At 53.6% G+C, this 12,252-nt stretch overlaps 1 protein-coding gene across 2 annotated transcripts in view; it reads right to left on the reverse strand.

The window, feature by feature from the left end:
* CLUH (clustered mitochondria homolog) overlaps positions 1-12,252 on the reverse strand; it is a 34,956-nt gene that overhangs the window by 13,613 nt on the left and 9,091 nt on the right. For both annotated transcript variants that reach the window (XM_069033677.1, XM_069033676.1), the window contains exons 2-11: positions 8,612-8,808; positions 6,908-7,079; positions 6,603-6,746; positions 6,271-6,398; positions 5,493-5,647; positions 4,563-4,688; positions 3,347-3,494; positions 2,537-2,629; positions 1,596-2,290; positions 320-537 (exon numbers count right to left, since the gene is read on the reverse strand). In XM_069033677.1, the coding sequence (XP_068889778.1) occupies positions 320-537; positions 1,596-2,290; positions 2,537-2,629; positions 3,347-3,494; positions 4,563-4,688; positions 5,493-5,647; positions 6,271-6,398; positions 6,603-6,746; positions 6,908-7,079; positions 8,612-8,808 (2,076 nt within the window). The remainder of the gene's footprint in view (positions 1-319; positions 538-1,595; positions 2,291-2,536; positions 2,630-3,346; positions 3,495-4,562; positions 4,689-5,492; positions 5,648-6,270; positions 6,399-6,602; positions 6,747-6,907; positions 7,080-8,611; positions 8,809-12,252) is intronic.

Consider the following 12,252-nt stretch of genomic DNA (forward strand, 5'->3'; position numbering starts at 1 on the left):
TGTGCACTGCTCGCCTCCTGCCCAGCTCCACTCCCCTGCACTCCACGGGCCAGCCTGGCCGGGCTCTTGCTCCCAGGGAAGAGCTGAGGGGCTGGTGGCCTTGCTGGGCTCAGACACACCCACCCACCCAGCCCCCGGGGGGGAGTCATTCATCAGGGTGTGAGCAGCTCTAACAAAGAGGCCAAGCAACAACTGACAGGCAGCCAGTGCTTGTCCTGTTTAACCACCATCCATCACCCCAACCACCCCCAGCCTGGCGCTGCTCCCACCAGTGACAGCCCACCAGGCCTGCGCTGGGCTGGTGCTGAGGATGAAATACCTGTTCCCTCGTCAGATGCGATGGTCTCAGCGAGCTCCTTCACCTGATCAAGCCCAGTCACGCTATCGTCTATTTTGCCATCCTCTGACTCAGGCCTCTTGCTGTCTGCGGCACCATTCTCCGGAGAGGCACCATTTTCCAGTGCAACGGAGCTCTCCTGCTTGTTGGCTTTCTGCTGCATCAGCTGCAGCGCAGCCAGCTTCATGAATAAGAGATACCTGCAGCAAAGGGAAAGGGCAATTCAGCACAGCAGAATCCCAGAGGATCACCGCTGCTCCCCAGGGAAAAAATCTCACCAAGTTAGCATTACAGAACCTACAGTTTCCCTGTGGAAAGGAAGGGTATACACCCTCTTCCCACGAGCTTTCCAAAAATCCAGGGAGTGCACATTATGAAAGGAAGCAAAACAGTGGGTTTTCATTACCCATCTCCCTGCAGCAATTGCTTCCCAGAGGCAGCATCTGCAGCCAGCTCAGAAAGACTCGGTGCCAGATGCACGGGACCAGTCACACAAAGCTCAGCAGCAGCTTGGCCATGAGAGCTCAGCAGAGAGAGGCCCAGGCTCTGCCAGGCTCAGAGCAGCGCCCTGCAGCCACGGTCCTGCTGCCGGGCTGGGAGCTGTCCCAGAGCCCGAGGGCAGGGGCAGAGCTGAGGCTGCGCTGGCTGCAGCACGGGCTGCTCGGCAGGCAGGGCTCCTCCCTCAGCAGCAGGAGGGCTCATCCTCCCGGCAGGCAAAGCACAGGCTCTGGCCACCTGTGACAGCAGGGCAGCCCCGGCAGGAGCACCACACAACTGCAACGTGTCCCAGTCCCCCAGCTCCCACTGCCTCGTCAGCACCAAGTGACCCAAACATCCCACCACAAATATGCCTACAGCAGTTCCCACAGGATTTTTTTCAGTCTCTAGAAACAAAGGTAACTTTCAGGACATCGAGAAAGCCTTAAAAAGAAGCATAAATTCTTCCCATTCCCTAGCCATCAAGTGGACAGGTTACCTGCAGGGAAAGAAGAACTTCTAAATGTTTGGACAGGAATCAACAAAACAGATCTGGAGACCAAAACACAAACCATGTCTTTCCCTGGCTCCCTGTCTGAATCCCTGCTGTTCTCACCTCTTGTTAATTAAGTTCCTATAACTGCATTTACACAGCCAAGAAATGGGGCAATTAGCTGCTCACTTCTGGGAGCTCTGCTGGGCTGTTCCCAGGACAGTGCAGCAAGGTCCTGACTGGAACCATCACCAGCTGCAGGTGGAGGAAGGGGGGAGCTCTGCTCACCTGTGTTCTACAAAGGCATCAACAAGCTCTTGCCGGAGACAGCAAAGCTTGTGTCTGTGCTGCTTGGGGAACCCCATTTTCTTACATTCCTCTGGCATCTCCTCCCCTTCAACAGGCAGGAAGTTTAGATCTGGAGGGAAAGTGCGTAGCAGGTCCAGGATGTAGTGACGCCCATCATTGCCAATAATGCCTTTGCACTCCACCGAGGAGCACAGCTCCACCTCCTCATTCTTGTCGTTGAGAACTTTGTGCTTCTGGATCTTCAGCGGCCTGCTGGTCTTCTCCAGCAGCTCCAGGTACTTGGGGTGTGACACAACTGTCTTGCCAAAGTCTATTGACCCATAGATGACACTCTGTTCCTGCTCCCGCTCCAAGATGCCAGGAATAATAGACTGAGCCGTCACCCTGTAACCTCTGTAATCCACCACGACAGTCCCCAGCGTGTACAGCCCTTCCACATCCACAGCGTTGTAGGTCCGCACACCATTGAGGTCATTGGTAGGAGCTACATAAGCAGCAACGTCTCCACCAAAGTCCTTGTAGTGGTCACGGACATCAAAGCCCAGGCTGAAGAAAATGTTGTTCCAGATGAACATCTGCATCTTGGTCTCCTCACTGGGATTGATGGCCATGACGTTGCCATCGATGACGGCCATAGCACCTCGTGTTGCTGCTGCAGTGAAGTCGCTGTGAACCTGTAGGCACGTGGAGACAAAACTGGGTCAGGATGGGCCCCCACGCTCCCAGCACCCTGCTCTCAAAGCTCCCTGCAAATTTTTCCTTTTCTCCTCTCCTCCTAATAGCCTTCCAGCAGGCAGGCAGGTCCACCTACTTTTACTTCTGTGAGCCTGGCTAGTGGCTTGGATACAAGCCCCAGGAGCTGGAACACAGGCAGCAGAGAAGGGGCTGTGTGAGGAGCTGCCTGCATATCCCAAAGTTACCTTGAAAATGGCTCGTTCTCTCAGCAGCCTCTCAGGCAGGTTCTTGCGTGGCAGCTCCCGTGTTGTCTGCAGCTCCTCGTTCCAGTCTCTGGTCTGAAAGAGAGAGGGAAAGCCTTGTGGGATGCAACGCATTATGTGGGAAGGGGGCTGGCAAGGCAGAATTCCTGCTTCACTAGGCATTTTGGGAGAGAAGGGAGAGGAAGGGGCAAGAATTCAGGCTGCTGTGGAGCTCAGAGGAAGTGACTTAGCAGCAGGAACTAACACACCTCGAGAGTGGACTTTATTCAACAGCAGTTTGGGACAGATCTTGCATCAGCCCAGCCAGTGCAGGACAGTGTCACTGAAGGGGCAGCACGGTGCAGGTGTCATTAGCCAGTGCTGTGGTCACACTGCAGGCATGTCCTGCCTACAGCCGGCCATTCCTGCCCTGGACCACTTTGTGCTACAAAGCTGCAGCTGAAGCATTTGGAACAGTCTGCTCGGAGACACAAGAGCCATTCCAGGCTTGACTGGCACGAGGGAGCAGTCTGCCTCCTGTGCAGTGGCACTCTTCAGAGAAAGGACACAGAATTTATAAACATCTGAGCAGAAGCTGCTCCTCTCAGTTTCTGTGCTCATGGAGCTGCAGCCTGAGCAGCACAGGCCCTGTAGTCAAGGGCCCTGTGAAGAACAAGGACTCCTGCAAGTTTTCCCTTGATGAGCAAAAGCCTCCCACAAATACCAGAGATTACTTGTTGGAAGTTAGCTTGTTCTTGGCACAGCTGGCAGCAAGACCCTTGCCAGTGTTGTCAGGCAAAGCAAGACCAATACCTGTCCAGGTATGTGCTCCTCATAGCCCAGTCTAGAAGTGTAAGCGTCCTCTGCCCGGACGCAGTCCATGGCGTGCTCTGCTTGCGGAGCCGTCCAGCTGTACACTTGGAAAGGAGTGGCTATCCTCTCAAAAGGGTGTCTCTGAACCCTAGTTTGGGAGAAACAACAATTACACACTTTTCAAAGGAAGAATCCTTTCTATTCCAAGAGAATTTTCCCTGTGCTTTCACACAGGTCCTCACAGGCAGCCCACAGTGGAAACCCAAGCACTGCCAAAGGGTCTCTCGTGTCATCTGCTCTCAGCAGGGGCTGGGGGCTCATCTGCAGTTACTTCTGGTCAAAGAAGCAATATAGTACAGTAATTTTTAAATGGCCAGATAGTCACAGTGGTGGCTGGAGGCCACTGCTAATTTCAGCCCTTGTCTAATGTCACTTTCATCTCCTTAATGAAGCAGGAGCAGAGCTCCCGAAAGCCACACAATGTGCCTGTCAATCCACACCCCGCTGAGCCGAGGCAGTTCATTAAGTGACTCTGAAGAATGACAGGCTCTTGCACAGGACCCACTGTCCTGCAGCAGAACAAATGGTCCCTGCAGCAAGGACGGGAGAATCAAACAATGCCTTATTGTTGTGTTATTATTATAGGAGCTAGAGGAAATTACAGAATATAACATGTACAGACATGTTTAGAATAACCAACCTCTCTCCACAGCAAGCCTACACAAAGCCCTCATGTGTTACTTTCACTGATATTTATGCTTCAGTCTCTTTTGTGGATTGGGGAGAAGTATGGACTGCTCAGGTTACCGGTGCTGCTGCAGCTCGTGGCCATGCTCCACGACAACTCTGCTGCCCAGGGAGCTGGGCAGTGCACCCACAGCATCTCTTTGCACAAACACTGCAGCCCAGCTCCAGGCTCGCTCTCCCACTGTGCAAATTGTCCCACGTGTTCAGTCTGCAGCACAGACAGAACACCTGCCTTCCAGGTAAGCCCCAGAACTGAGACTCCCATGGCAGAACTGAAACAGTAAATCCACATGCTGTAAGCAAGAGTCACTGGGGAGCTACAGCCAAGAGGAATCATGCAGTGGATACTGGTTGGGACTCTGGGATTCCACTGGCCCCTGTCACTGCTGTGCTGAACACCACAGACAGGCACAGCAGCTCTGACAGCTCCATGCTGCTCAAGGAACTGGAGAGGAAGAAGCACTGCTACCGTTTCTTCTGCAGGGCAGAGAAGTTTTTTTTGAAGGTAGGGCTGATCTGGTTAAGTAGTTCCACCAAGGAATGACTGAGAAAACTGGGATTTGCAGGTTTGGGATTGAAGTTGTATGCAGTAGACCTGCAAGAGAAAAAAAAGAAAGTCACAAGCCATTGTGATACCTGAGACTTCCCACACCCTAGGAACATGACTGAGAGCTCTTCATACATGCACGGTATCAAAGGCTGCACCATATGCCTTTGCCTGCAAAATGGGAGACCATGGGGCAAAGAGGCAAATGGGCAGCAAGGACACTACCCAGGCTCCCCACATGGAACAGCCAGTAACCCTATACCTGGCCCTGATGGTTTTCTAATTTAGACCTTCTTCAGCATCCCCAGAATCAAGAGAGGCTTCTGTTTCTATAGCTGGGAAGGACTCATTTCACAGAACTTCCCAAACACACCAAAGGTGCTTTTGCTTAACAGAGAACCCCCTCAGCACAGCCACTCCAACAGGCACAGCCACAACAGCCTCTCACAGTTACTATTAAAAAAAAAACAAAAAAAGAAATTATTTCTAGTCAAATCTGCACCCAGCTCAGGGAGTTCTGACAGGCTGTGCTTTTGCTCTAGGGCAAAATGAGATAGTTGCAATAGACAGGAAGGAATTTCCTCCCAACTCAAAATGCTCTAAGTAGCTGATGACATTATGGGATGTTTAAACTTTCCCTAAAGCATCAGGCATTTAGCCACTGCGGAGAAGTGGCACCAGGCATAACTGAACAGCCCAATCCAGTATAGCAGCTCCCACAACCCATGTGAGCAGCAAATTAAAATAGGCTGTTTCTGCCAAAAAAAAAAAAAAAAGTTGCAACTGTTTGTTAGTGAGTTGTTTCCCAGTTGGCTGCTGCAGGGCAGGACAGGAAGAATCTCAGTTACTCACTGATTCAAGTAAAATCCCCGAGTGGAGGCAGTGATACTGACGTGCCGATCCTCCACCGTGATGACGTACAAATACATGAGGTCCCCGTGCATCTTCCGGTTCCCGGGGGGAGGGTTCCAGCCACTCATTGTCAATACCTTTAGGCACTGCAAAGGCTACAGTAGAACACAACAGAAGCAACTCCTGTCAGCAGGAATTAATTTCTTTGAGTTATGTCATTCAACGTACATGCCAGATCCCTTTTACCTGCTGCCCTTGCTTGATTCCAGAAACAGAGCTTACAAACGCACCTGGTCTCCAGAGCACAGCTTCCTGAGCCCTCTGCAGTCCACTAGTTTGCCTTTCACACCGCAAGACATGGGTGAAAACAGACACCCTGGGCCTTTGGGCTGCACAGGGTATGGATTTCTTGCTGTACTTGTTTTCAAATAGCAGCTTCTAAACCAGAATCCAAGTGGGAGGGCATGGGAAAGCTAAGGGCAATCTGTAGTGATCTGCAGATCCTGCCTCCAGGACTTTGCAGTGGAACGCTGCTTTCCCTTCTCTGCCACCCATCCCAGCAAGTCTGGCCCTTCCACACTCTGCCGATGTCCAGACTCCATGTCCAGTGTTTTGCACACCAGCTCCTGGACTTTATTCTTTTGGCTATCCCAGCACTCGTTAAGCACCAAGCAGAGCAAATCCCAAAGTCCACTTCAGCTCAGGTTTCAATCCCTGACCACCAGTTTGCTGTGAGGAATGTGCCAACAGCTGTTTCAATGACACAGGAGAACTCTACCTTCCAGTCTCTGTTCTGGGGCTGAAGGGCACACAGGGGCCTCTCTTTGCTACCTGGCAGGATATGTTCAGGAGGGGTGCAGTCAATTTGTTCCATTTCGGTACCTTTCTTCTTCCGTTTTCCACTGTCTAGAACAGACAGAGACATAAAGTCAGTTCTGAAAAGTGCAGCATTCCCTCCTCCAGTCAGCATTCAAGGAGGGATGCAGAAGTGCTCCAAGTGTTCTCTGCACTCCCAAATGACACAGGACAGCTGATACTGTGTGTTTAACTAAGCAAGGAGTGAGGGAATGAAACCCCTGACCACACCAGAGAAGTCTTTTTGACCCATACCTCCCAGGTCTCCTTCAGTGAAGACACTCAGGAAGGACAATGAGTTACAGTCCACACCATTGAAAGCATCTGATGGGTCGAGACTCTTCAGAAGGTCCCGAATGTGGCGCACGTGTATCCTGGCTTCTCGCACTGTGTATGGCTCTGATGAGCAAAAGGTGAGGAAAGAAACTGGAATTATACAGTTGCTCACCCCTTTGGCACACAGGTCTCAAAACAGAACCACAGGAAAGGGCTGACAGGTGGCCAAAATCACTCCCTAAGAAAACTCTCACTCATTCCCTCCCAAGTCTGAAGGAACTTGCCTTCCACCACTTTCAGCAGCGAGCCCTCCTGCAGCCCTTCAATTGTCTTCAGCTCAGCAAAGTTATCCAGGACGTTGCCATCCAGCTGCAGGGAGAAGCAGGTCCGATGGCAGGTATCCTCCCGGTCCATCAAAACTTGATGGATTTCTTGCACCATCTCTTGAGGAGAAACCTTAAGAAGGTAAGAACCCAGACAATTATCCTTTACTCTCCCACATGTTCTTGCCAAACTTTGCCCCTCAGCTGCTGTATCAAGAGCCTCTCAGACCTCTCCAGGCTTGGAAAGGCAGACTCTACCTCCCTTTCAGGAAGATCGCTTCTGCTCCTGCTGGGAGGGCACTGTCACCTCTAGCAGGGTCAGCCCCCTGAGTTCCACCCCGCGGGGCTTGGCACCCAGAGATGTAACAGCCAGGCACTGCACCAAGCACTTGGCATGGGACAGAGGTGACAGAGGGCAGTGAAGGAATAGAAGGTGGCGGGGGAAACAGAGGGTTCTTCCTTAATCCATTGACACCACATTTGTGGTGAGGCCTTGAATGAGGCACATGGAAAACAGCCCATTTCCTCCTCCCTGTGTGGCATGTCTGTGCCAGTGCCACACAGCCCAGCTGAGGCCGGAGCCGCCCTGGCTGGAACACTGGGGCTGCTCCCCCACCTCCCTGCTCTGCTCCAGCACTGCTGACACTGCTCCAAAACCCGGAGGACTCGGGGTAGTTTACATAAGCTGCTGTAAACAACACGGCCTGCTACTATTAGCCTATTAAAACTAACAGCCGGGGGGATTTTAAGGAAACAAAAAGCCAGTCTGAGACACAGCTACTTCCACAGGGGATGGGATTTTGCTGCACTCTCTCCTGGTCTTGGGGAGATCAGAACTTCCCACTGGGTTTAGATTCCAGATGCCTCTCCCCAAAATTAGAGATACGTCATTCAAATAGTTTTTGGTGAAGTATCAAGCTAAATGGGACCATGAACCAGGCCTGTCAGAGCCCATCCCGATTTGGTGGCACATCACTGCCCATATGACATGAGGCAGAGCTCTCCATGCAGAGGGAAGTGGAGACTGCATCATTCCCTTGGTCTTCAGGCTGGTGCTTGAGCTCCCTGAGCTGTGCTAGCACCTGTCACTGCACCAAACCCAGGCTGGCCTGCAGGAGCATCATGTCATAACTGCTGAGCAAGCAAGGGATTTTCCCTTCCTTAGTCAGGCCCAGAAATCATGTTTTCACAACACTTCTTTAAAACAGCCCAGAAGTGGGAAGGCCGTTTTCCCTGTGCTCAGCTCCACGCCCAAGCCCCTCTGACGGACAAAGAGCTACACCTCAGTGAGTTCTCCTTCCCCTTGCTCCACACCTGGGATCCAGAATGAAACACCCTCCCTATCCTTGCAATGCCCAGGCAGGCCTGGGCTAGGCAACCTCTTGCTCACGTCTCTTCTTCCTTCGTTTCTCTCAAAGGCACTGGCCAGGCACTCTCTCTCCTGCACCCTCCACCCTTTGCTGCATCCTTCTCCTGGACTTAGTCCTGGTCAGAAGATAGACAGGTCAGGGAGCTGTGAGCAGCCTGAAGGTACTGTCCAGATTGTGGGGGCTAACAGGGGCCTTCCCAGGCACTGCCTCCTTCCCTGCCTGCCTGGCTGCATGGATCCAGCTCAAATACTTCCCACCACCTCTTTTCCCTTCCCCAGCTGGTGAGGGCAGGTACCTGCAGGGAAAAGGGCTCTATCCCTGGTGCACAGATCTTGACAGTAAATCCTGTATCCTGTATGACGATGACCTCCTGGTCATTCCCATCTTCTCCCGGGTCAGCCTCCTCATGGCCATTCTGCCTGGCATCCTTCTCGCCCTTGAGGCTGTCATGCAAGCCGCTGCCATTCATCAGTGCCACGCCAGACGGGTGCTCTGGGCAAGAAGAGAAGGGTTTAGACAGGGTCCTCTCCGAGGTGCTGCAGAGACTGGCTCGGACATCGGCCAGCCCGAGCCAGTCAGGGCCTAAAAGGCAGGAAGGGTTTTATTCTGCACTTGCTGTTTACTAGACAGAGGTGTGCCAGGCCCTTCCCCTTCTTTCCTCACAGCATTATTAAGGTGCTCTCGCTCGCCTGCAGTGTTTGCATCTTCCACAAACCATGTGCAGAGAGGGGAGGGAAGGAGAGCAGGAAGGATGGGTCAGTGTACACAACACTGAGCTGTCTTAAAAAGCCTCTTAATTAAAGAAAAAAAGGGTGTGTGGTGCTTTGCGGCCTGGAGGCAGCTGTAACCTCTGCACTGACAAGTTAAAGAGCAGAGAGGGAGAGGAGGCGAGCAGCTGCCAGCACCGCTGCGTCACATGGGAGCCTGCTTACTCCACAGGCACACAAACAGCTCCCACACCCCTGCCCACATCTGGCCACCCTCTGCATTTCCAAATACTTTGCAGAGATCCCATGGTGCCAGGGCGAGGCTTTGCCTGGGCAATTTTATTAAAGAAAATGGTGACGACATTTTAAGTGCTCATTTAGACAGGTGCGTCACAGGGCTGGGAGCTCTCTGCACCTACCTCACCGATCCACAATGGTTTGTTTTCTTTTCCAATACAGTGGATAGTGTCAGAGAGCTGATAAGATCTAGGAAGCTGCCAGTCTCCTAGAGCAGCCTACATCTTCTGAACCAGGCTGGGGACCATACTAAAGAGGACTAAGGGGCTTCCAGGAGAAGTTGTAGAAAGAGCCACTGATAGCAACTCTGGGAGGGGGCAGAGTACCCCTTGCCCCCAGCTCACCAGGCTGGTGCCCCAGGGGCACCACACCACCCCACACACCCGGGGCAGTGGGTGCTGGAGCACAGCAGGCATCGTGTCCCTCAGGCTGTGCTCCCAGCAGGGCCGGCCCAGCACGGCCGCATCCTCCGCTGGACCCCCAAGGTCACATACAGCAGTTCCAGCTCTGTGCTCTCAGGCACCCACTTGCAGGCAGCACAGATGGAGCAGATGGGGTGCTCTCCCAGGCAGCAGAAACAGCCTTTCTGAAAGGCTGCACAGGCTCAGGACAGCTCCAAGCCAGGCTAATGCCTCCAGGCTGCAGCCCTGCAGCCATCTCCACCTGGCAGGTCTCTCTCCTCATCCTCACCTCCCAGCAAGGCACCAGTTCCCCACTTCAGGGGAAATGGCAGCTCAGCCTCCCTCACCTCACCGACTGGCACTGTGGCTTGAGGAGCTACAGCTGTCACAGCCAGTTCTTCCCCATCAGCGCCAACTCCTCCTGTAGCCCAAAGAAGTCATGCAGCCTTCACTTCACCATAACCCAGAACAGGGATGGCATCACCATATCCCCCTGCACACCTCTGGAGCACAACATGAGGCTGCAGCGACAGGCCCTGCAAAAGCATCCCTGGAAGGTCATGCCCCTGGCTCCAGACTACAACTGCCAACAGCAAACCCTCAGAGATGACTGTCAGGGCTGACTTAGGACATCGTGAAAGGGCAGAAAATGCAACGAGAGCACACCCATTCTAAAAGGCAGGAGGTATCAGAGCTACGTCATGCAGCCTCAGCTGCCTTCAGCAGCTCAGTGGCTGCTGCTCATGGTGCCTGTCACTGTGCATATGTCCCCAGCACTTGCTGCTCATTTCTTTGACAGATGAAGCCACAGGCGAGTCAGACAAGAGGCCTGGCCCTTGCTCCAGCAAGCTGCCGTCATGCTAGAAAGGAGGAAGAAAAGCTCCATGCAAGAGTGCCTCAAGAGATGTGGTTTCAGAAAAACCACACCATGCCCAAAGGGCTGGGGAGAGCCCCTCGTCACACCCTACAGCCAGCACAGCCATACTCCTGGACTGCCTGAACATGTGGGGATCTGGAGGGAGTGCAGACAAGCCACCACGAAAATGCTACACCTGGGGCTACTGGTACTGCAGACAGGATGACCTGCCAGGTGCCCGAGCCAGGCTTGGCCCAGCCCCTGTCCACCCAAGCAGGGCAGGATCACTGAACTTCTGTTCCTGCTGTGGAAGCCAGAAAGGAGGCAGAATTTGGCTGAAAGGAAGACTGGCATTGCAACCCATGCACACGCCAGTCTGGAGCACAGCAAACACCTTCAGCAGCAAAGCAAAGCGAGACAGGAAAATCTGAATGCAGCAAGGGAAAGTCACCAATCAGGACCACACTTCTGCTTTTCACTGCTCAGTGGTGTCAGATCCACAAACTACCAAGTGTTTCAGAAATCAGAAGACTGTTCCTAGTCTGCAGAAATACAAGATGTTCACACCTTCTTTCCCTTACTTGAATGAAGGCACAGCTCTGCACTTTGTGACAAGAGACACGTAGAGGCAACACCTTCATGTCTCCTTATGCCAGAGGATCCAGCTCCAACCAGCAGAGTCTTAAGTTAAGAAACAGAAGTTAAGTCTAGACTGAGAAAGATCTGCTGTGCAGCAGGTTAACCCTCGGATATGAGCCAGGCAAGGCTTTCCAGAGGGGTTCCGTAATAATCGGGTATGTTTGAAGGAAGCTGGCCAGGAGGCCGTGCTGCCTGCCGGGTGCTGACTCACCACATGTGCTCCCCGAGGGAAGCAGAGCTGCACCCACCTGCCTTAAAGTGGGTCACCGGTTCCTCCCACCCGCCGCAGCCTGACTGTGCCACAGCCTCAGTAGTGCCGGTGCAGAGGGAGGCACATCATGGGGCACTCGTGGATTTCACAGGATTTCAGCCTGCTCCAGATGGTAGGAGGAGGCACAGGAAGACCTTAGAGACACCTGCAGAGACCTCTCTCCTGTTCCTTGCTCTCACTTGAAGCCCCAAACGGGCTGGCAGCTGTGTCTGGCTGCCGGCTCTCGCTGCCATGCGCTGCACCCCGGATGGCTCAGGGAAGGTGTCTGAGTCACAGGGAAGCGGTTCCACCCGCTCCGGGGGCAAACCCGGCCGCTCCTCCCACTTACCGCCCTGCTCACTGTTGCAGACCGAGATCCTTGCCGGAGCACGTCGGCCTCGAGACGCACGTTTGTGGTCTCGACCCAAGGCTGTGACCTCTGGTTTCCCCTGTCATTCCAAGGGATGCGCCTGTGTCCCAGCAAGGACCCTCCTCCTGCACTCCACCTGCAGTTTGTACCCGCAGGTGTGGCGGAGGCTGCTGGGCTCTGGCCCGTGCTGGCTGGTGGCCGAGCTGTGACACGATGTTCTCACTGCTGCCCTGGGCACAGCGCGAGCAGTCCCTGCAGAGCAGAGCAGAGCAGAGCAGGAGGCGGCTGGGCACTGCACCGGGGCAGCGACCCACGCTCACCCGTCTGCGGTCACACCTGGCACAAAGGATCAGACTGAGGATTAGGTTTCATCTCTGTGTCTCGACAAGGAGTTCACACGCCAAGGTGACAGGGCC

Source organism: Aphelocoma coerulescens, chromosome 19, assembly GCF_041296385.1.
Source record: "Aphelocoma coerulescens isolate FSJ_1873_10779 chromosome 19, UR_Acoe_1.0, whole genome shotgun sequence".
NCBI lineage: Eukaryota > Metazoa > Chordata > Aves > Passeriformes > Corvidae > Aphelocoma > Aphelocoma coerulescens.